The sequence below is a fragment of the Mesitornis unicolor genome, unplaced genomic scaffold (genome assembly GCF_000695765.1).
Source record: "Mesitornis unicolor isolate BGI_N332 unplaced genomic scaffold, ASM69576v1 scaffold51138, whole genome shotgun sequence".
Taxonomy (NCBI): Eukaryota; Metazoa; Chordata; class Aves; order Mesitornithiformes; family Mesitornithidae; genus Mesitornis; species Mesitornis unicolor.
In genome coordinates this window covers 5,328-30,291 of record NW_010204875.1, presented here as the reverse complement: position 1 = coordinate 30,291, position 24,964 = coordinate 5,328, and the positions used below count along the sequence as shown (strand labels likewise).

General features: G+C 37.8%; 1 protein-coding gene across 1 annotated transcript; it reads left to right on the top strand.

Annotated features, from left to right (window-relative positions):
• Nucleotides 1-1,262: 1,262 nt before the first annotated feature.
• Nucleotides 1,263-24,964, top strand: LOC104545924 (G-protein coupled receptor 126-like; the record flags this gene model as incomplete). Its single annotated transcript, XM_010191176.1, has 7 exons — nucleotides 1,263-1,604; nucleotides 7,593-8,213; nucleotides 12,969-13,037; nucleotides 16,066-16,149; nucleotides 23,349-23,434; nucleotides 24,804-24,856; nucleotides 24,937-24,964. Coding segments are annotated over 7 exons (1,283 nt in total), but the record flags the coding sequence as incomplete, so codon positions are not given.

Here is a 24,964-nt window from a genome sequence, read left to right as displayed (position 1 = left end):
ACTGCTTCTTTTTTTGCTATACCACTTCAGAGTCAGGGTCCATTTGCTTAGGCCAAACACCAATTGAACGTTACTGAACAATGTCAGGACCCAGGCAGTGGAAAGACGTATCAAGGGCGCTCTGGAGAATTTTGTTGTGTTTATTCCTATTTTATAGCTGCTCCATATGTACTTTACATTTGACAGCTTTTTTAGTTGCTTTTAGCTTGGATAGCTAATAGTGCATATTCGCATTGTCCTATTTTCTTGATACTTGTAGTACTTGATGCAGGTTTGCAACCTAATTAAATGTTTGCAAAGTAATTCAGCATAAGTGTACCGGTTAGTTTCCTTGGTTCTTTGGTTCTATTGGCAATATTCAGTTCCCACCTAGTTTGTTCAGTGCTGCTTTGGCAAACTGTTACAGATTTTAGTAGCAGGCAGTTCACAGTAATTATATCATATAATACATTAAGTAAATATACAATAAATGAGCAAATGTAAACCAAACAAGAAACGCAACCCTGGGGACTAACTGGGCCTGAAATTCTTGTGGGTAAGCACAGCAGGTGAGCAAAGGATTATGAGGAATAGGATAAGAATTGCTTAAAGTCTGACTGCCACAAATATGTCAATGGAGCTGAGTAAGCATGGGAAGATTGCAGTAATTTGCTGTTGATTCAGAAACCTGTAGCTCACTGCTACCCTTCTGGGTGATGGGGAGAGCACTTGCTGGAAATGCTGATGAGTAACCTTTGAGAGCTCTGCCGAGTGGCTGCTTCTGCCCCTCTTCAGCCCCTGTCTTGTACTGCTGGTTTCCAGAGGCACTCCACTGGAAACAGTAGCATGGCACAGAGCTGCTGGAATAGCCACCAGCCAGCATCAGCCCAGCAGCCAAAAAATATATATGATACCAGTCATTGTTTTAGAATGTGCAGTTTAAGGATGTTTTTTGCCTTTCTGAATTAAAAAAATGTTGCTTTCACTTCACCTTTGTTTGCATAACAGGTCAATGCGCATAGCAGTTAGATATTGTGTGTGCAAATTAATGTTTAGCAGTATAATTTATATTTTTTTCTGTACAAATTCTTTTATAAAATAATCTTATGTTGTACTATTCCTGTAGCATTTTCCTCCCTAGAAACCAGGCCTTTTCCTGCCTTTCTTCCTCCCATCCTTGTTTATGTTTTTCTGTATAGAAGTGCATTTAGTTATTGTGTTGATGATTACTTTGCTGTTTTCTCTCTTTCTGACCTCCAGTCTTTCTCTGTTTTTGTTGTCAGCTCACGGATGCTACGACTGTAGGGTCGTGCTAACTGATCCTTCTGGAATTTTCACTTCTCCATGCTTCCCCAGTGATTATCCCAACAGCCAAGCGTGCAAGTGGATCATCCGGGCACCTCATGGATACATCATTCAGCTAACATTTATTGATTTTGACATTGAAGAAGCTCCAGGCTGCATTTATGATTCATTGACATTAGATAATGGAGAAAGCCCAATGAACCTTTGTGGCATCACTGCCAAAGGGTTATCCTATAACTCTACTGAAAATGAAATGATCGTGTCATTTAAAAGCGACTTTAGTATTCAAAAGAAAGGTTTTAATGCCAGCTACGTAAGAAGTAAGTAAACCAAAAACATTTCATCCTTCTTATTTCCTTCTAACAGTTACATCCTATAAGAATTAGAATGACACTTTCCACAGGAATCAAGACCTCTGTGAGAAGGGAAAGTGACACAGGAGATGGGGAGGCTGCAGGATAAAACTATAGAGTTCTCTTGTATGGTTTTTTTTATCTAATTTATTTTTCTGTGGATGAAAATATATTATTTTATTCTGAGACAGAACATCAAGTATGTTAGAAAAAACTTTTCACATGCGAAGATTTTAGGCCTAACAGTGCCTCTTCCTGAATAATTACGCTGAAGAGTTTAGAACCAGGACACCTGTCCTTCAGCGAGCGTAACTGCAGAGGGACATAGAAACCTAAAGGAGAGCATGAAAGGGAACTTAGCTGACCAGAAACAAGGCCAGCCCAGACCTCTGGCCCAGTGAGACTCCTCACAGTGAGGAGGAGTTTGTGCAGAAGGCAGAACTTTCTCAGGGATTCTTCCAGCCTCTAGAATAAACTCCAAGAGATGAACTGGCATTGCAAAATGTCTACCTTTGGTTCCAGTTCCTTGACCTTTCTTTTCCTAAGATAGCAGTGCTTATATTTTAAAAATACACCAACTGAAAAAAGGCCTATGCTTTTTTCCCTTGGAGAGGATAAGGGTATAAATAACATTATTGACGTTTGTTTTGTTGTTTAAAGCATTAATTAGAAGTTGCTCTCACATGACAGTAAAGGGCAGCAAGGTAACAGAGGGTATTATGATGATCACTTGCAGACCCCATATGCCACTCTCCATTCATTGCATTTCAAGGTTATAGTTTACAGTTGCATGCTCTTGGTAGGCTTTATTTTGTTGAAATCACACACCTTAGACTGAAAACTAGTATTCTATTAAGCATTTATATTATTGTAGCACACTTATGTTCTGTTGGTTGGCTGGCTGCTGTAGAAACACAGAACAGGGAGGTTTGCAGTTATCTCTTCAGTCATAAACACCATTTCCTCATGATTTTTCTTTTAATATTTGTTACACATATAATAATTTTAAAATAATTAAAATAGTAAACCCCCAGTAGTCTTGATTATGCCAGCAAAATTTATGCATAGTTCTGAAAAGAAAAAAGGTAACATCATATCGGAAAGGCTAAAAATTTTCTGAAAGGCTTCATAGAATCATTAGAAGGAACCTTAAAGATCATCTGGTTCCAACTCTGTTCTCATGGTCAAGGACATCTCACACTAGACCAAGTTGCTCAAAGCACCATCCAACCTGGCCTCGGACACTTTCAGGGAGGGGGCATCCACAACTTCCCTGGGCAACCTGTGCCAATGTCTCACCACCCTCACAGTAACGAATTTCTTTCCAAAGACTAATCTAAATCTACCCTCTCTTAGTTTAAAACCATAACCCCTTGACCTATTGCAACAGGCCCTACTAAAAAGTTTTCATTTTGACCATGGACACCAGGAGAGCTGGCTGCATGCATCTAGGTCAAATTATAACTAAATTCTGCTTATTGCCCACAGTTGTGCAATTACACTGAGTTCGGAAGATAGTTACAGACAACGATCATGGTAACGTTTAACCTGGCAATGCGTACAGAAAAGGAGCTTGGTAATGGGATGACAAAGGACTGCTTTCCTTTTAGATTATTAAAGCATGTAGACAACAGGACATCAACATGCACACACAACTGAAATTAAGACACATCTGCCTAGCAGATGTCAGAGCTACACTCTCCTGTCCTTGCACAGAGTTCCCAAAGCCAGCAGAGAGACTGCACATCCCCTCACTTCAGGTCCCCAATGGAGTTTCAAAGCTCCATTGTCAAGCTTGCACCATTGTTACTGTCGTGGTTTAGAGCTGGGCTGGCCACTAAATCCTGGACAGATGCTCTCTATTAAGCCCTCTCCCCTCCCCAGAAGGAAAGAACAAAGAGAATAAGGGAGAGAGACTTTACAGGTTGGAAAATAAAACTAACAGATTTAATAAAGCAATAATACTACAGGATAATAATGTAAATAGCAATGAAATATATACAGATATGTACAGATATATATACAAAACCAGTATAAAATCCTCCCCCACCCTCCCCCAATGATGTATACATCACCAGAGGCTCTACAGAGCAGGGCACTGGAAAAGTCCCAGCCCAAACTCAGCAGCAGGTGGGAGCAGGATGTAGGAACACACAAATCAGGATCAGAGGCAGATGAACTAGCAGAATTCTGCTCAACTTCCACCATTGCAGGATCGAGACAGAAGGAAGGGTCGAAGATGGAAGAAGGGTAAAGACCCTCCTGATCCCTTGGCTTTATACCAAGTATGATGTACATGGGATAGAATACCTAGTTGGTCAGTTTTGGGTCCACTTCCCCCCCATAGGTGCAGACACAGCACCCATGGTGAGACAGTTGGCCTTGAGATTATCAGTTGTAGCAGCACATACTGGAAAAACATGCTGCTAGTTTCAGCAAGTTTAGCTACTTAGAAGAGACTGAGCTGAAAAGTAAAATCACTAAATAGAAAGTTAGTTCTATTTAGCTCAAACCAGGACAGTTACTACTACAAACATAGGCAAAATCATTAATTTCTCCCAGAGTGAGAACAGTGTTATATTCATATGTTCTTTCATTTCTCAGCAAAGATCATATGTAAATAATAAAATTAAGTAGTTTTCTTCAATTTTGAGTTTCACAAAGTAATGGGAAGTTGGAAAGTAAAGGGCTGTTCAAGACACACAGCAACTTGCTCTCTAGAAATGGCATTTAAAAATACATTAATGGTACATCCTAATATTCAATATGTACATAAGACAAAATATATATGAGGAAAGACATATATAAATGTGTAAGTTCTGGGAGGGAACTGGCCAAAAATAGAACGGGTTTTATGTGACTGCTTGGTTTCACGTAACAGTGGTTTCTAACTGAGTTTCACAGAGCACATCCTGTTAACTATAACAAGTTGGCTGCCTGCACAAATGCTGGCTTTTCTGGTTGTCACCTCCTACAACATACAAACGGCAGATGTGTGGGCTGTATCCTCGGCTGCAGTAAATTAATGCAGTTTTGCTAATCTTTAGGGAATTATGTCAGTTTATGCCAGCTGAAGTGCTGGTATTTGAATTATTTTCTACTAACAGTTAACTGGGTAAGTTATAGGCCCACTGGTGAGTAGAAGTTGCTCAGTCACCAAAAGGAGAGGAAGGGGAGCCAACAGATCCTTTTTAATGCAGAAATGCTTGAGACAATGTCATGTAAAATTAGCACACAGTTGAGTAGTACTGCAACACCCCAGATTAAAAGCACAATTCATTGTGGTAGTATCAAAAACTCTCAAACAGGTATTTGGTATGTAGACACTTGCAGACCTCATTTAAGTTGATGCATTTCTTCCAGCATCAGTGAAAGGGCAGATGAAAGCAGTGAAGCCTGAAACAGCAGAAGCCACCACTCAAGGCATCGAACCATGCTGAAAAGCTCATCGACAGTCAGGAAAGCAGTTCTCCCTGCAAGGGATTGTAAAATACAGCCTAGGGACTCCTGCATGGCATATGTGTAAAGGGGTGTATGAAATGTGAGACAGCTGCAAGTAAGCTCAGGCCTCTAAAAAGCAGTAGAGGCAGGGTTCGTGTTGTCCTAGCGCTCCTGTAAAAGCAGATGTGGATCTCAAAATAGGGAGCTGCCTGTTGCTGGTCACTCCTGCTGCATCTGGGCTGCCAAGACTTTTGTACATTCTTCATGAGTAAATAGCAATGTGTCCGAAAAATATTCTGTTCATTATAATCCAGTTATCTTCCTAACAGAATAAGTGTAACATCATTCTGAAAGTAGTCTAAACACTTGGATAAATATTCCAAGGATATATGTATATTCTCCCTCAGAGAATAACCACTTTCTCCAACACTAACATCTGAAGTTCATCAATATGATGACTGACTGTACAACTGTAATCAGGAGAGAGATCTGCGCTTAATGTTGATGGCAGGATTCTGTTTTCTCCACATGGACAAAATACTTGTCAGTTTTGTCCTTTCACTATACAGGGAAGGTGCCAATGGTTTAATCTGTCAGATGAGTACGGCAAATTTGAGTAGACTTGTTCTGTACCAAAGCAACATCCTCAGTGTTTCTCTTCCTATACTGTTTAAATGTGACTAGGTGGTCCATAGCTCTTCTGACCACCCTAACGCAGGCTGGAGAGTGCTCATGTGAATGGTCTTTTTTCTTTTTCAAGTCTGGAATCCTTATACTTCTTCTGGAACACTTTCCATGTTACGTAAAGAAGCTTACAGTATAATTAACCCATGAAAAAATGGCCCTGTTTTCAATGGAAAGTTAAACACATTTTCTATCTATAAAATTGTTACAACATACTTTTGCCCTTGGAAAGAAAAAAAAAAATCTATGAAATAAATCCAGTAACTATAAAAACCCAGTATTTTTCTCTTGTCCCTCCCATTCTCCAGGTGCCTGGTTGGTGGATAATGTACAATGCTTTATATTATTTTACTGCATAATATATTGGTCAATTTATGTCCTTGTGTATATCCAAATATGGTAGTTTGGAGCTCAGAGTCTTCGCAAGCAGCTGGCAAAGGGAAATTGCAATACCATAGATTACTCAGAATTCTTATACCCTATATATATGTCTTGTTTCCTGAGTGCAGCATGATGGTCACCCTTCCCTCACATGTCTCACCTTCTCAGATTGAAAGGTTTTTATTTTACTGTGAGAAGGGAACATGTATAGTAATTAATGTATGTGCTGTGCCATCACTGAAAACTCCCAGGGGAAACTAGGGATTGACTACTGTGGTAGTTATTCTTCAGGTCTAGCAAAAAACAGTTTCACTTACAGCACATACGCTGTGAAATTGTGTAAAAGAAAGAGCTGGAGATGTGGTCTGCCACAGAACTGCAGAGCCAGAAATAAAACTGAGGACTGCAGCAATCCAGACTCGTTGACCTCGATGCCTTTGCATGACTGACAAGCTGAAACTTCTTTATGTGGAGAAATTTGCTAGAAGAATTTTGCTGCCATAAATGTGTTAATAAAACTGAGCATATTGACACTTTATTTTGAAAAACAGCGTTCTCCAAAGCAGACTGAATAGAACTGGCATTAATATACTCATGGAGGAAAAGCTTATGTCATGTGATACTATTTTTCACATTTGGTGGCTGCCATTTTGCCAGTGCAAATGAGAATACTTAATAAAATTCTGCCCATGCCTAAATATCTTTATGGTGGTGCATATTTGCAAAAGGATTAACCATTTCTGCATACTTGTGCAAAATCCAAAACTGCTGACACAAATACCAACAAGTAGTGAACAGCTTGGATATCATGAATACATTGTTGCAGTATTTAACCATAAGGAGACAAAATGAGAAGATACTTAATGCTTTGCAGAAACCCATTAGCTGAATTCGAGGACAAAAGACTTCAGTTTGCCAAGGAGTGTAACGTGGGCTTTCTTCTATTGCAATATTTAAAAGAAGCAATGCCTGAACTTCATTGGTGTAAATGCAGTCATGCAAACAAGTAATTGAAATAATATATCTTAAAAGCAAGTCACGATGTGTTTTTCAAATAACTGGTTTACTCCATTGCCTAATGCATCCTTACTAGATGAATGAGTAGTAATTTTTATCAAGTGAGCTGAGGCAGTGTTGAAAGCTAGTAGGTAATATGTCCTAATACTGCTTGCTCTTAGTGCAGCTTCAGGAGTTGTTAGCTGTGTGCAACACTGAGCAATCTCTGTGCAGTTGAAAAGGAGCTCTGCATGTTTTGTGCTGAGTGTACGCCCGTGCCAAATTTCCCTTCTTGTGTGCTAATGGTATATTACAGTGATAAAAAACACCTGATAAATCTTTGATTTCATGAATGTTACTTCAATGCCTGCCGTTAAACTGCTGCCAGTCTGCCTTTGTTTCTATATGATGAATTTTTTTGTTGTTAATTTGTTTATCTGCTCTTGGTTCTAGTCGCTGTTTCTCTGAGGAATCAGAAAGTCATCATTCCCCAGGTTCCCGATGTGGATGCTGTGTCTGTGGCAGAGACGGTCTCAGTGCCAGAGCTTAGCCAGTTCACACTGTGCTTTGAAGCAACCAAGGGCAGTAGCGATGACAACGATGACTGGAAGGTTTTCTCCTACACCGATGCACTGTCCACAGAATTCTTCAGCTTCGGGAAGACCACAAAAGGCCATTTTCTATCCATCTCAGGCACACAGTGCATCCTTGAGAATGCATTGCCCCAAAATGCAGAGTTTTTCACAGGGACCTTTCAACAGCTCTGTGTCGTAGGGGATAGCTTCTCAGGCAGTATAGGCATATATGCCAAAAGCACCTACCATATAGTGTACTGTCCAGGTATCTTTGGCAAAGTTATTCCTGGAAATGGGAGGCTGGTGCTGGGCTCTAACAGCAATGAAGTGAACTCTCTAAATGGGGACATTTACAACTTCCGCCTCTGGAATTTCACCATGAATGCGCAAACACTGGCCAACCTCAGCTGTGATGTGAAAGGAAACATTGTAGACTGGGAAAATGAATTCTGGAGTATTCCAACTTCAGCACTGAAAGCAGAAAACAATTTGAGTTGTGGTGAGTACGCCTTGCCAAATCTTTTTTGCTTATTTTCCCCCCACACTTCTGCATTGTGCTGAGCATATCATATACCAGCATGGAAAAAAAAAAAAAAAAAAAAAAAAGAGTTCCTGTGAAAGAACATCAGCTAGGTCTTACTTTTCTTAGACTTTAGCTCAACTCTTACTATACACAAAGGCTTTGAAAGGGCATAGAGCTGTTCCCTTAAAGGAAAAGAACAAGTCCCCTAAGTATGTTGAGCTGCTGCTTGAAATGATCTGCAGATCAAAGTTTTTCCTAAGCAGTTTGTTTGTTTGCCTTCTACTCATACGAAATGGGGATAACAGACATGTATCTGCTAACTTAAGTAAGGTTACAGTGGTCTCTGGAGAATAAAAAGCATGTTAACTAACGATTTAGTAAATGTTTTTAGAGTAAAGTTGGTAAATGTTTTGGTACCTACCCCTTGGCCCTTCGATTAGCCAGAAGGAGCACTTGCTAGCTTTGTGCTGTTTGTGCAAAGCCAGAAAAAGCAGTGACTAGACAGCAACGTGTGCAAGACATAAAAGTATGAGAAAAGATTAAATTAGAGGAGGCAGAATAGAAGGGTGAGTTTTAGATAAGAATCATTGGGTTTTATCTTCCTGATGACGTAATGTCAGTCCTTCTTTCAACTGATAATTACTGAAGGTCTGTCTTTCTGTAGATTACTCCAGAAGATAAATGTTAATACATTGTCCAATCTATTTTCATTTCATGGCTCAGATGCTTGATTCTTGTAAGCGTCCAGGTGTAATTTTTATATATGTATATGTTATTACAGCTGGTTGACAATTTTCTCCTGGAACAATTTTTCCAGGGGAAAAAAATAATCTTTGTCAGTTTGGACCAGTATTTTTTTGTTAAAGAATGTTTTGGTTAGTGAAAACTTTAGAGATATTTGGATAGTTATAACATGCATAAGAGAAAATCTGAATCATGGCCAGCAGTAGCCTATACATGCATATATGATGCTGGTGAAAATCAGCTGCTGTCACATGCCATGTCCATGAAGTCTGAGCCTTCCTATTGTAACAAATACAAATATGTTAAAACATCACAAAAACATTACATAACGAGTTACAAATATTGGCTCTTTCTGAGCCACATGGGTTGTCTTCATATCTAACGTTGTCCTCTCTAATTTTGCCTCCTTGCTCCTTTGACAGCTTTTTATTTATTAGTTTAAACATAGTTTAAATGGTGTCAGTATGTGTGTCTCCTGACAGAGTATCTGTCAGTGCTCTGAGAATTCTTAGCTTAAAACAGAAACTGGCATCATTAGGGCATGCTAGTTGCTGTATCTAATAGCTTATGAAGGACTAAGGTAGCTAAAAAAAACCATCTTGCTTGCCTTAGTTTCCTCAAATCAAAATGGGGTGTACTCATTCACAGCCAGACTCCCTGTAATAGCTCTCAGCATCAGCCTGCTAAAAAATTTAAGCAATACCTCTGTAAAAACATGAGCTATTAGGTGCCTTCACCCATCTACGTGAACAAAGAAAAGTCTAATCTAAACATTGACTGTGAGTGATGAAGGCATTCTGGACACAGAAGTTGTTGGTTTTCCATCAGTATGAACTGATCTGACAGAAAATAACTTCCCAGAAAATCTTACTCCTCTTACACTGTTATACCACGTAGACTACCACAACACTTTTACTAAACAACGTACCAAGAATTGCAAAAGTTGCAGTCTCAGTTAATTTTGACAGGAGTACAGGTCTTGTCCTTCTTTCTCTTGAAGACTGTACAGTCCTGTGACACAAATGTAATATAGTTGTGGTCATAGAAACAATACACTTAGTCTCATACCACAGCTTTATTCTTTGAGATGTCATTTTTCAGTGGTTTCCTTACAACAGTACGTTATTTTAGAAAACGTATGTTAGTGTTCATGTATTAGGCCCAAATAGTATAGATACTTCAAATTTATCTATATATAAGCATTCTTATTTCTGCTAACTAAGCCTATAAGAAACCTAACTCATTAATCAGGCTTTTTCTTTCAAAGTTGTTAAATCAGTCCCTATGATACAGAATTCCCTGAACCAGAATATTTCCTAAAAGAAAATACTGAATGCAGTGCCATTTCAGAAATGGCTTCTAATCCCAGAAATTGAATTGCTAGAATTTTCTTCACTTCATCTTCTTAAATGAAAGCTTTCATTGTAAAACCAGGAGAGTTGATGAGTCAGGCTATCAACCATGAATAAAGCACTGGCAGTGGGGAGATGGCTTTAACTGTTTAGGCTTCATTTAGCAGCAATGGAAGGATTTATGCAGAAAAGAGGCTTTAGCACTGCTCCAATAATGCTTCCCCAGGAAGCGGCATGTAACTTAAGAAAAACCAAACCAAGCATTTATGAGTGATCTCAACATATCTGTGCCTGAACAGTGCTTACATTTTTCAAGGGGTATTATTTTCATGGGTTTTCAGACAAAGCTTTTACAAGTAGATTTATGGAGTATAAAAACACTGGAAAATTGTTCCAGATAATCTTTTCATAGTTTTACCTTCTCCTAGTTTATTCCTTAGACTAATGTTTTCACAGCTGTGCAATCATGGTGGGGTGTTTCTGGAAGACTTGACGGAATTCTGTTTTTATTGCCGTACCTTCGCACAGCTTGCATTTAAAGGTATATGTACACAGCCTGGGTATCCGGACTAATTTTAAAACAAGTAGCCTAGGTAATGATCGCTGTGTAACAACATCAGTTTGGAGCTCAGTGAAGGAAAACTGAGGAACATTGAATCAACTTCTGATTTTGGAGCCTGCACTGGCTACACCTATAGCAGGGTATGACTTACTCATTTTAAGGGTAGCATGGCTGTATGTCTGTCCATGCCTACAATAGCATTTGCTTCATGTATTCTTCATTTGGGTCCTTCATTCCCAAAGGCGAGAGGAATTCTTAATTTCACTGACAGATTTAACGCAGTGTGGGATCTGTCTGCCTAAGGCAGCTGAATTATGTTTCAGGCTGAGCAAATTACACTTAGTGCTGTTTATGAAGAGTGGAATGAAAAAGGCTGTTCCAAAGGTCAGTGCATCTCATACTGAAGAAGATGCCTCAGTGAAATCAGAAGTTTTTTGCTGTAGGAGTGCCTGTTCTCCACTGACTATGAAGAAAGTCTAGTGTAACGAGCAGATACGGATGTCTGAGTTTTAGACATTTGAAGTGGGTGAGATATATCACACAAAATGTCTGTAATACAGGTCCATATCTGCTGTTCACGTTGCTGTCCATTCCACTTGACTTCATAAATAGCCAAGCATCTGCCTGCATCCAGATCATTGTATTTTCTTTAGGGAACACTGAGGGAAAATGAGTCTGGCCAGAATTCAACCCAAATAAAACTTAAAACAGCTTATTGAACATATTTACTGAAAATACTTCTCTTTAAAGTATACAGTCTTGTGATATAAGTGTTTTGTAAAGTTGGATTGCATTTTTTAGTTTCACCAACTAGAATCACAATCCTTTTTTAAATACTCACTGAAGAAAATATGAATATCCACAGATTTTCCAAGACATCTTTCAGGTGAGCTTTCCCTGACACAGAGCCAGAAGAAGGAACTTACAACAGGTTTTGATGTTATTTGTTTAATATTAGCAAACACATTTGGGAAAAACAAAAAAAGTTCATAGGAAGTGCACCAAGGAAGTGAATTTGCCCATACCTCTCAATCCATTAAAAAAAAAAAGGCGCTTTAATATTTGCTGAGAATCACATTTTTTAAATTCTACCGTATGTTTTGTGGGCAATACATGTAACGGTATCTGTGACGTGACATGGTTTCTGCATCAAGGCCCCATGCTTCGTCTGTTCTTGCACCACAGGAAATACTTTCCCAGCTATCTTTGCGAGCTGATGGGTGGTGGCTCTTTAATATTACGCAGGGATACAATGCTTCATGAGAGAACCTCATTGAGTCAATACGATTCTGAATGGTAAAGCAGAAGTCAAAAGGGCAACACTCCCAGTAGATTCAGAGTGTGCCATGCTCTATGGCCCCATTATTTTCAACAGAGTGTGCAAAACCAGCTGTATCTGCAGCTGAACCAGTGGGATACACAAAGTGCAGTTTCACCAGTTCTTTTTCTGTAGCCCTTCTTATATGCCCTGGTTTTGTCTCCAGATCGCCAAAGTATGTGCACATTGTTACGAATAATTCAGCAGAGATAGAGACTTATAACATTATCTCCCTATAAATCATGCATACCAAGGTATTAATCATGCCCACGCCCTGGGCAGAGAACAAGTTTAATCATCTTTTATCTGTTTGGCGTCTGTCACAGGCAGACTACTCATAAGTGTGTGGTGGGTAACCTGTGCTACAGCAGCAGTGATTTCTTCTCCAAGGTGCATGTTCTTGCTCATGAAGATTGCATAGATCCTACAACCGTACTGACCCCTCCGCTTAAAGCTGTTCCACAGAGTACACGCAAGCTGCATTCATTTAATGGGATGTTGCAAAAGCTAAGAAAACCAGAGGAGAATGCATAAGTGACTGTAACTTGCAAGTCAGTGAGGTTTTCATGGGTACCCCAGCAGCAGCAGAAAATGAAAGCACATGAGTCTTATAGGCAAATGGCAGTATCAGTTTTGCCACAGAGAGAATTTAAGGAAAAGACTGTGTCACTGAACGATATAATATATTTAAAGACATGGTAATTATATGTCCAGCAGCCAAAGCTTTCTAATTAGTTTACTTGATTTTTCTAAAGGCTCATACCTAATTCCCTCTTCTGCAATTGAACCAACCAGCTGTGCAAACCTGGGAAGCCTTTGCCAAGGTAAGAAGTCCAGGTCATTTTCACAGTTCCATCTTTGTTAAATCTTTATTGTCCTTGATTTTTTTAAATTCCATTTCTTTTTTTAATTATTTCTAAAAGTGTTAACTTTTATAAGAAATAGCAAGGAAATTAATTCCTTAGTCTCATAAAGTGTGTGAGTGTCCTGGATGTACAATATGTGAAATCAATCCCATGATAATGCATTTTCCAAATAGTCTTCATTATATCAAAATTAATTGACTGCTTTAATTTCTTTCTCCACCTCTTTTTCTCCTGCACATTTTGACAGTAGAATATTAACCAGGATAAGAAGTGGGCATAGCTATAAATAAAAAATGAGCAGATGTAAATAAAGGAAATTACTATTATTTGGTGGTTTTTTTCCAGTAAGTTATTTTGAGGTTAGATACTTTGAGATTAGTAGGTAAAAATTTGACATCAAACTGCAAAACCCAGCAGTTATTAGTCAATGAGACTCTTGTTACAGCACTTAGTGGTGCTTTCATATTGTAAAAATCCCCACATATAAGAGTTCATAAAGTCTTTTGGAAGGTCAGCTCAGTTGAACACAGGTGAACCCTAAAGATTTCCATGCCATGTGAATTACTGGACATGCAAGCACAGTTAATTCTTTCCACTCTACTTAGAGGCTGAAGTTCTAGAAAAATTCTTGTCATGAACAACATCAGCCCATTTCCGTGATACCTTCATTAACACAGGCCTGCTCATGAGGGGGCTTCTATGTTGAACTTTAATCGCAGCAGTAGCTGCACCAAAAATAATGTCTAGCTCTGTAACTCTTTTCAGGCTGAATGGTGGAGGATGGAGACAGGAGAGAATAAAATATAAAAAGGGAGGAGGAAGTCTCAGAACTCTTTCAAAACCAACATTTACAAGTAAATCAATGTTAGCTTAAAAATAAAAAGGAAAATGCACTCTGCTTGGGAAGCCAGTAAGAGATTTATGTCAGTCTTCAGTGTACTTCTTCTGGATTTCCCTGAGATAAATTTGATTCAGGTTCTTGGAGCATATTGTACTGGTCTCCATAGGGAAAGTAAAATGCCAGTTATGTCCATAATCCGATTTTAACCAGTAATTTTCAGGCATAATATTCACAAAGCACAATATGCTCTAAATAATACTACTCAAATACTGTATGTAAATTTGACAGCAACAATTATTCAGTATTAGTCTTCTTCTATGTAAAGGGTAATATAACCACCATATATAGATCTTTTGTCTGTTCTCCTGGAAGAACTCTTGGGAGTTCTCCTCTATCAAAATGGCGTGGTGTGAAAGGAGAGAGAATATCTTTCATTAGGTCACCTAATATGGCTACAGAAATGGAGACACTTACAGCGAAACAAGCCTGCATTTCTAAAAGCCTCATCCTTTTTTCCAGCTTTATTAACTTGTCTAGTAGAAGATATTGCCTCTAATAAAAGATGCTACCTCTCAAACTTGCCTCTCTTAACTTCTTAGACCATCACATCTTCAATAAACATTATGAGTGCTTTCACAAAGGTAATATTCTTTCCTTCTCTGAAAAGTGTTTGGTAAAGTGTCGCTGCTGTTCTGTGTTTGTCACTTTGGAAGTGACAGATCAGATTTACCCTGTTCCTCATCATCATCGCTATTGTCATACTAATGAAAAATCATAAAGAGATGTCTGTCTGTCAGCACTGCAAACTTATTTTAAACTGGGAGGCCAGTTTGGATTCTTTTGTTTGTTTGTTGTATGTTGTGCAATAGCACCAGTAACAAAATTTGTGGATGCCAGATTATGTCAGCTACGGGATGATGAAAAAGCCATTTTCTCCGCTATGCTTAGCAAGTATTTTCATTCATTGGAAGATGCCTCCTTTAACAGTGTTAGCTGGAGGATGTAATCAGTAAGAAGCCTTAAAACTTGTCTCTCAGACAATATGGCACTCAAGACACATCGAAGAAGAGCTTTTTTGTCTGATAGGGTGTCACTTTATATATTCAGTTTCCCAGTTAGAACCTGTTAGCTGCAGTCTCCAACTCTTCCTTATCTTTCCCAAAGTTTCTTGTTTCACTGAAGCCTGAACATGAGGCTGAGACCTGAGTTTATGACTTTGAGACTCAAAAGATTAGCTAAAACAACATAACAGAAAGTCTAAAGTGCAATTTCTTGACTAAAATACAATTGATTAACCTTCCAGATTGGTTCTTGATCAAAATCTGCTGAAGATGTGTGACACTGTGAGATTATACTGCACCAACCTTCAGATTTTAAAAAAGTGTTTTTGATAAAAAATAAATCTGTTAATGAGTGGATTTGCATTCCCTGGGAGTTACTAGATAAAACTAAATTATTTTCCAAATTATTCTTTGAAATTATCTTTGAATTCCTCTAGCATGTATACCCTCCCAGTCCACTGTGGGGGAAATTTGCAGTTTTGGCTCCTCACTCTGAATTTGAAAAGCTGTTTCTCCTGGGAAACATTTGCCAGAGTTGTGTGGGATGACTCCTGTTAGTGCCAGTGAGAACAGTATGGCTGAGATCCTACATGAAGCTTTCAAAATATATTTTCTACTCCAATTTTTCCAAGTCTGATTTCAATTCTCTTCATTGTATGAAGTTCAATGGAGTTAATTGGATCCTTACATGGGTGTTTTAGTTTCATATTTTTTTCATAATCTTCAGTCACCGAGTAGGGACAATTATTCTTTTCACAGGCAATATTCTAAGTGCAGGCGTTTTAGAACTTTTAAGAACTATTTTCTGGTCTTTGCACAGCTGTTTGGATCTGAAGCTCTCATAAGAGAACCCTTACACTGGCAAAATTCCCACTGGAGTCAGTTAAAGTTAAGATTGCAGGTTTGAGACCTCAGTTCATTTCCATTCATGACTTTGTGCAGAAAAAAATGTGTTCATTTAACGTTTATGGCATTGTGTGCAAATGGTTTCATTTTACATTGTCATGCATTGTTCCCATTTTTTCTTACCTTATTAACATTCATATTTCATTCAAGTTCACCTCTTTCTCATCTTTATTACCAGCTACTGTAAATGCTACTACTCCTACACCACCCACTGTCACCACTAACATGCCTGATACTAATAGAAACGATAAGCCAAACAATGGTAAGAAATCCTGTGTTACATTTTTCCTTGTACTATGTCTACAGCAAGTTTATTGTATTTTAAGGTGTGTTTTTCATACTATCATAATGTCAAGGGTCATATCTCAGTTCTGGTCTTGTTTACACTGAAATAAATTACACTGAAGAACCTTACTGGACCATGTAAGAATGGTGTAAATGAGAACAGAACCAAACTCAATGTTTATTTGCATCATGTTAATCTGGCTCTTGTAGGGGGAAGTGAAGGGGACTCACTTCATGTCACCCATTGTATTTACCCATGCAAAGGACAAGAGAAGGGAACAGTATTTTTAAAAAGGGTCCAAAAAGAATCAGGTTTTTGAAATGTTTTAAGACAGCAGATTATGAGGCATTGTGTAGCCCCTGCCTGTGCATCCAGGGTGGTAGGATGCTGAGATTGTTCCTCACTAGTTGAGCACATGAGCCAAGTGGAATCATTCCTATGGAGCACAGCCACTTCCACTGAGTCAACAGGAATCTTTCCACTGACTTCAAGAATAGCTGGATCAGACTTTACTAGGGAAAATGTTGACACTATCAGATATCGTTTACTTTTCATTTAGAAAGATTGAGGGAAAAAATAAGGTGGTAAATGAGTCTATTATTAGCACAGGAAAAAAAAGCAGGGATTTCTTTTGAGGTTTTCTCAAATTCTATGACATCACTGTCTCCTAGAGACCTAGCATCATTTTGTGAGGTACTGCTAAAGTATTTGTTAGTTTGTAGAAGGTAGATGTTAAACATTATTAACATGGAGCTGGATTTCTGCAGTTTTAACCTGAGGCTCAGAGATATTTTTTTGTAAAGATTTATTTTTTTCAGTGTGCTCCACAGAAGTAAATTAGAATCGGGGTCGGCAGAGAGGGGGTTGTGGTTCGGGTTTTTTGTTCGGGTTTTTTTGAGTTTCGTTTGGTTTTTTTCCCAAATGCATCAGTTGTTACTGTAGGATTTAAAATTCTTGGAGTGTTTTTTCTCTTGGCAGATCATTTCTCGTACATTGGCAATCAGAGAGTACAGTAGACAATGTGAAAGAATTAATGTAAATTCAGCCTTTTTGGATTTACTAAGCTGTAGTAGGAAGAAGAAAATATTGAAAAATTCTTCCAAATTGTGTTTATTTTCTTTTTTTGTGGAGCCACTCACTCTATGTTCACCATCAGCAGTTAACTTTGAATTTTGTAACTACAGAAGGAACTGAATGCCATATTAATATTAGTATGAATAAAAACTAGACAATTAAGTCCTTTCTTTGGCTTTGAAACTTCCCAAATAAAAATAAGCCAAATTCATATACAGTGTACAGTAGAAGCACATTAAACTTTCACTCAGCTAACTGGCATCATTTTCCACTCTTGGTAGGTTGATTTTTAGACCAAGAGCAGACAGTCAAGAACAGACAGTTAAGTTGGATATGTTTTCTTTAGTCCATTAACTATGTGGCTTACTACACACAGACCTGCAGGAATTCAGACTTCCTGCTACAATTATCTTCAGAATGAAGAGAAATTCACCTGAATCCTCCCGTTCACAGCCACAGAGACAGCAAGAGTCTAAGATAGAAGGGATCAAAACCATAGGAATTATCTCTACCCCAATTATTTCACCAGTGAAACAAAGGCCTCTCCATTTCAGTAAAAACTCAGCAGATGAGAACCCAAAGAGAAAAAACACATACAGCTTTTTTCTTCCAACTGTGTACACATCAGCTGCTTCTGAGGAGACCAGCAACAACACCTTGGCTGCTTTTACAGAAATAATGGACCTAGATAATACTGTGATGAATCAGTTACCAAATAAAAATATTTTGGATGCTTCTAGAAGTTTATTTCATAACACTTCTGATGCAACAGATGCTGTTATGGAGCCTGCTGTGAATGCAGCAGTTCCACTTCTTCAAAACGGAAGTCCTAATGCAGAGCTCGCACCGACTTTGGCAGATGGGCCAGATCATTCTGACTCTGAGTCAGCTCTCCGCTCTCCCGTTAGCAGCAGCAGCACTGGTTATGCACACAAAAAAGAAACTGTGTGGATTTCGTCCTCCAACAGCGACACAACCAATTTCATGCATACAAGTGACGTCTTGGAGCCTATCACTTGGTGGAGTGAGACTGTATTTCATCATCATGTCCCCTCTGACGTTCAAGAAGACAGTCATCATTCTCTTTCTAGCTTACCTATATCACCTACAGAGGGGGAATCGACATTCCAAAAAAGTAGGCTAGATTTGCTAGACCTTGCACCTGAAAATTTTTACCTGGAAATTATAGAAGGCAATGCTGATAGGAGAACTTTTTCTATGTTAGCAGCAAACAGTGAATTTCAGTTTAGAAAATCTATGCTCATTAGGGAACATTATTCAGGAGTCTCTACAAATCTAACCTCTGTGGAGACTCCACATGCTAACCTGACAACTTTTTTTCCAAACATGAAAAAAACAGACACAAAATTTATGCCTGATATCCAACTGACAAATTCAGTCCTAGAACACGGCAAAGAACTACTAACATTTTCAGCACTTCTGGTAGGAACAGGCTGGGCAAGCTCGGCATTTCAGCATGTTGTGGTGACCCGACCTGTTCATCAACAATCATTGACTGACATATATCTGGAAAGTAACAGCATATTTGTATCTAATAGTGATTACCAGTCTCATTATTTAAAACGTTCAGTATATTTTCAAAAGCCAAGTGAGACCCTCAGAAACACAGTACTGGAGAACAATTTAGATGCAATTCATGATAGTAATCAAAATGAAGGATCAGCTTTTTTCATATTAGAACCAGAGAACACGAGTAGAGTTGGCAGCTCCTGGGATTCAGGTTACTTGAATTTTTCAACAAAATATGTAGACATTTCCCCTTCTTTAACAGCAAGTTTCTGGACTGTTTCCTATTATGTGAAAGGAGCATCTCAAGTGTTTTCTGGGGACCCATCAGAAAATTGGTGGCTCTCATTTAATAAACTGCTTTCTTCCCCAACAGAGAGATTGCCATCCATTAGTACACCTGCTAAATCTGACAGTATCTCTGAACAAACATCTGCCATCAGATTATTAGGTCACAGGGCTGAAGAAATGAACTTTTCTAGTCATGTATCAGCTTTGGAAAAACAAATATTTAGTTCATTTTTTCCAGGCCTTTCAAAGAGAATTTCAAAAAGCAGTGTCAGGACAGTGTCACAGTTGCAGTCAACAGTGAACTTTACAAACTTAACCCTATCTTCCAACAGTGAATTTTATTTTTATTTTCCTTTTCCTTCCTTGGAAACACCTTTGAGCCAACTCTCTGTACAGGTGCAGGTAAGTCCCTTTAGTAAGGTCCTTGAAAACTCCACAGAAAAATTAATATTTGATAGTTTGCACATGCAAATTGGAACTGACTTAGTAAGTGATCAAACCAACATGACCTCTCTAAACAATAGTAAGCAGCTTGTTTCTGTCCTTCCAGCACATTCGGGAACCCAGCCTTCACGTTCAAGGGATAGCCAAGCTTCTTTCTTGATCAATACACAGGTTAAGAGTTTGGTAGACAGTGCAAGAACACATGGGTCACTGCAGTCTCAAAGTCTTTCAGTGAATGATGCTCTAACAAATACTATTGATAAAGCAAGAATTAAAGTTCAAATAGATGCAAATGTTTTTTTAAAAACCATCAATTCAATGAATTCTGACTTCCTTCCAATGATGATGTCTTTGGAATTAAGGCACCTTCTTTATTCAGACTCAAAGAACAGAGTCAGTGCACCTCCTAATAGCTACTCGACACCTCCACTCCCACAAAGTTTTAAGAACAATCTTGATACAATTTCTCCAAGCCTGATCCCTCAGTGGGATGTAGCAGAGTTAACCTTGCCAACAGTAGTACCGAGAAGTCATCCAACTATTTTAGGACAAAACTCCGTTGAAAGTCAAGGGAACAATCTGAGATACTCTCTATGGGCAGCAGAACAAGAAATCATTGGTGATAATGAAGACATAAGGAATTCTGCTGTTCTGATGTCAACAAACATATTGAGGCTTTCCGAATGGGATTCGGAGGTGTATGGATCCTTTAGCAAGCACAGTGAAAGAATGACTTCTCTGAATATTGCTAGTACTCATGTGTTGGATTTTGAAAATGGACGCTCCGTAAATCTCGCTTCTATTCTGGAATCATCAAGAACTGCAATAATGAATGCAATACCTTTGCCATCTTCATACAATGAAGTTGTTATTCAGCACAAAGAGACCATCTTGAACGACACTCTGACAACACCTGAAGCAACAATTCATCGCTCTTTCATGCAGTCCCAAATGCCAGTTTCGTCTGTAATGTACCATCAGTCATCAGTTTTGGCACATGTTCATTCCTTGACTGGTTTATCATCTGGAACAAGCCAAAATACCACCCCTTACCCACCACTGAATCAACTTACTAGCTCTCCTGCAGTCTTTTTATCGTGTTTATGTTATTCCTTCACTGAGCTGGGCTGCCTGTGTCGACCTGAGGTCAACTACAGTATGTCAAGCTGTTAAGTTAGATATAGAAAAAAAACGGATGATCTTATATATTAGATATTCAGTTGGTAGACTGAACATAGAAGTAGCTGACTTTCATCCTTTAGATATAGATCCATTTAGCATAGCAAAAAATTTTAGAATAGTAATTTAATTATAGTAGAAGGGAATTTGTAGCACCTTAGTAATAGTAAATGTCATTAATGTGTACTCCTCTAAGACAGCTCTCATGAGACTGTGAGAATAATATTGTGTTGCCATCTTTTCTATATATTTTTATGCCATTTTCTTGTTCAAGATTGCATGAATGTTTTTCAGTTACAGTATTCATATATTTTTGAGGATTTAACTTTCAAAAAGCAAAGGATTTCCAAAAGAAACTTTAGGATAATTTATTTAACAGAATTTTAATAAATCAGTCCTGGCATTTCATTGATCATTATATTTTTGTAGTTGGTTGTCGGTGTGGGAGAATTGTTTTTCCAGGGTTTTTTTTGTCCTCTTTTTTTCCAGTTATCTTTGGCTACTTTTCATCCATTTTCTGCCCATAAAAATATTTTTTTTCATTCAGCATTTTGAGGTGGGATTTCCACTGTTTAATTTGGAGAGTGAGAAATCATTTTTGGGTTTCACTATCTGCCACTGCAGTCTCCTGAGAGTGTTTAAAAATATAGATTAGTTCTTTGTTCTTGTTCTTTTTTCACCTCATTAAAACATGCTTTGGGTCACCATCTGGTGGAGATCTTGAAGCTGTTGACTAGTTTGTAGTTACTATGTTTGATTTTAAAAATACTTTGCATATTCCTATATTAACATGATTTTGTCCATATGGATAATTATATAAATAAAGTTTTAATTATAATTATATGTAATTATATATGAATGTGTAAGAGTATATATATATATATAATGCACACTTTCTGTATGTGTATATCTCTGTAGCACATATAAAAGGTACATTGTACATATAAAAATGAATACATGTATATACATAGGTATATACATATAAATGAGATCCAGGTCTTGCAAGTGTTTTCAACTTGCCCAATTTTCTACTTCCAAAGACTTTTTTTTCTCTTTTTCATTTGAAACAATCACAGTAATAATAACAAACTAAAACACATTTTCCGTTTAAACTGCACACCAAATTTTTGTATCTCCTGAGTTAAGGGTGGGAAAAAAAGGCAATAAATAAAAAAGCAAGCAAGTTCATTCTACTCATATCTAAAATTTAATCGCAGCTTGCCAAAGAAGGTAACTGGTAAACCCTCTTCCTGTAAGAAATTGATTCTTTAGTATCTTATCATGGAGGAATTTTCATACTAATCTCAGTGATCATAGAATCTGTTCCATAATGAAGAGAAGGAACAATACTCAAGCCAGCTCATGAATAGGATACTACCCAATATGCACAATTAAATCGGAAAATACTGACTTCAGTTTTTTCCAGATACTTTTATTTCAAGCTCTTGTAAAATTATTATCTATGAAGTTGTAAGATGATGACATTTGCTCCTCATATATAACTACAATAAAAGTTCTTTTGTTTAGACTCAGAAGATAGAGTACTTCCTTTACAATTGAGAGACAGAAGGGGATTTCTGTATAATTGTTGTCATGTCCTGTTCTGTCCTATGTAATGTCTCTGTAAGATTTACATAAGTTTCATATAAATACATTTATCTGTGATCAAGACCCACAACTTCATTTTGTAGCAGCCCTGAACCAAGCAATGCTACATGTATGCATACATGCAAGTATATTGATCCAGAAGCTCTTAAACCTCCCCCATATCCTGGGAAATTTTATCCAACCATAATGTACAGAACTTTTAGTAGCTTAATGAAAAGAATTTGACTTGTGAAAAGTATAGAATTTTAATACAGACCATAACTATGAGATAATTTGATGTTATTTATTAGATGTGAAATCTTGCAATACTGCCTACCAACTCATGAGCTTAAAGACAATATATATTTACCCAGTGCCATTAAAAAAAAAATAATTGCAGAATATAACATTTCCCCAAGCCAAGTGTTATGTGTTTTGTGACTGAAAATGGTTTGTTCAGCTGCCGGTTTTGTAAAACTAATGTGAGTTCTCTTTTTATCTGGCCATTACCAGGCCAAAAAACAAAGACTATGCTGTGAAAACAAGAACTGGTATGCCTTCTCCCACCTAATTCTGTCCTCAGTTATTATTTTCAAGTTACATCAAGTCTTGTTACTTGATCAGCCTTATCTGCTCTCACAAAGTTTTATGTCTAGTCTGCAGTGGTTGAATTCTGGATTATAACAATATGACTGAGAGCAGAATTTATCCATGTTGCAGACTTCAGTAATTATGATTACTTTGTAAATTCATAACACTTTCATGATCCTGCTTTTACACACCACAGTAAAGGCATATGCAAAATACTATTTAAATGTACATTGTTAATGATTTTCCCATGTCACATTTCAAGTGTCTCTAAAAATATGGAAGGGGAGGGAATTCTTGTCTAATTCGACAGGACTGGTGAAAATGGGCCCAAGCCTCCAGGGCTTGTTCACTCCAAATTGTATAATGACTAAAAGAGCTTGAGGTATCCTTGAATCTTTATATTCATCATGACACTAAAGATATATTGTTAAAAAGGTAATTTTCTCAATTTCTGACATTATCATGCTGTTTTTAATGGACAGGTGGGCTTTTCTACAGGATATCTATAACTGTCTTTAGTTCCAACTCCAACTCAGTGTCAAAAGTACATGATGTGGTTGCAGAATGGGTAAGTTAATTTCTCTTTCCTGTGTGTTTACATATATGAATCTGCTCTACTGATGTTATCAATCTGAAAAGGAAAAAAAAAAGAGAGAATACTAAATAAATTCTTAAATTAATTCTTAAATGTTCTCTGAAGATCTTTCTATTATTGATTTGCACAGTAATGAATTAAACTCTAGGTACTATCAATAAAATTTTGAAATGTCTCCACTGTACCAGCCAGTTTCTTAAGAAATGTAGGTACTAGTTGACATTTTGGAACATGTGGAGAGTTCAGAACTGTCCACTGAAAGGTAGATGTCTAAGTTCCAACATAACTATATAGAGCAAAATTTTTCTCCCAAAATATTCATGAAGTTTTGAAGTTATATTGTGATGGAAATTTAAAAAAGCACGCAGTGTTCATTTGTGTGAGGCAATACATTTTTCCAATTTTCCCTAATGTTCTCTACTTCAGAAGTCTTCTGCCCTAGGTGAGTTGTTGGAATTTCTAGTAGCCCCTGGTTTTTCTGCCCATTTTAGCAGACATAAGCTTCTTCCTAGGCCCTTTGAGTGGAAGTTCCTGCCTCTGAAAGTTTCTCCTGTTTGAATACAGATATTGTCTGTCCTTTTTGACCATTCACATAGTGGCACTCACACAGTCTGTAAGTAGTCTCTATACCAACTACTTACATGAAAATATGTTGTTATAAATATATGGCAATTATGCTTTATTTTTTGTTTAATAAACCTGGAAGTTTTCAGCTTTTAGAAGCTAAGGAAGAGAAACCACCTTTAGTCACCTACAACCCAGAAATGCAGCTATCCACCCCTGCCAAGGTTGTTTTCTTAGCAGCAGTAGCCAGGGGAAGTACGTAGGTGCCTGAGCCAAAGAATCTAGAAAGGGGTCCCTTGGGCCTGAGAGGGTATGCAAAAGTGTCTCCTGGGGAAAAACTGAGCAGCCATTGCCCACTCATAATAAATAGTACAAAGATCGGAAAAAAAGATCATCATAAGGTTGTAGACTTTTGGGTGAAAATTTGCCCTGCAGTTTTGTCAGTAAATCTTTTCTAATCAAAGTGTTTCTGAGAATTTAAGATGAGGAAGAGAGGGAGAAAAGGACAAGTTCAGCATCTTGTGCACTCAACTGTACACTGTGTCATGACCCTATGGAGATTTCCTTCTGTTAGTGAAAAAGCCCACATTTCTCACTACCAGTTGTACATCTAATATAACAATCACCTCAATGAAATGGGACAATGTTCTTTTTGCTTTGAAAAACTGAAGGGGATTTCTCAAAGGAGAGAAGGGTGAAATTCTAACTCTGTCTTAAGCAACAAAGATCCCCATTAACATCTCACCATTCATGTGATCAATGTCTTCCTGTTTTCCAGCTAAACCGTACTTTCCAGAACTGGAATTACACTGTGTATGTGGTCAATATCAGGTAAATGAAGGGCAAAGATGTTTATACTATGTTCCTTTTGGAAATTAGCCCACTCTAATAAATGTTTATTTCTTTTCTAGCATCCATCCTGGCTCCACAAAAGAGAGA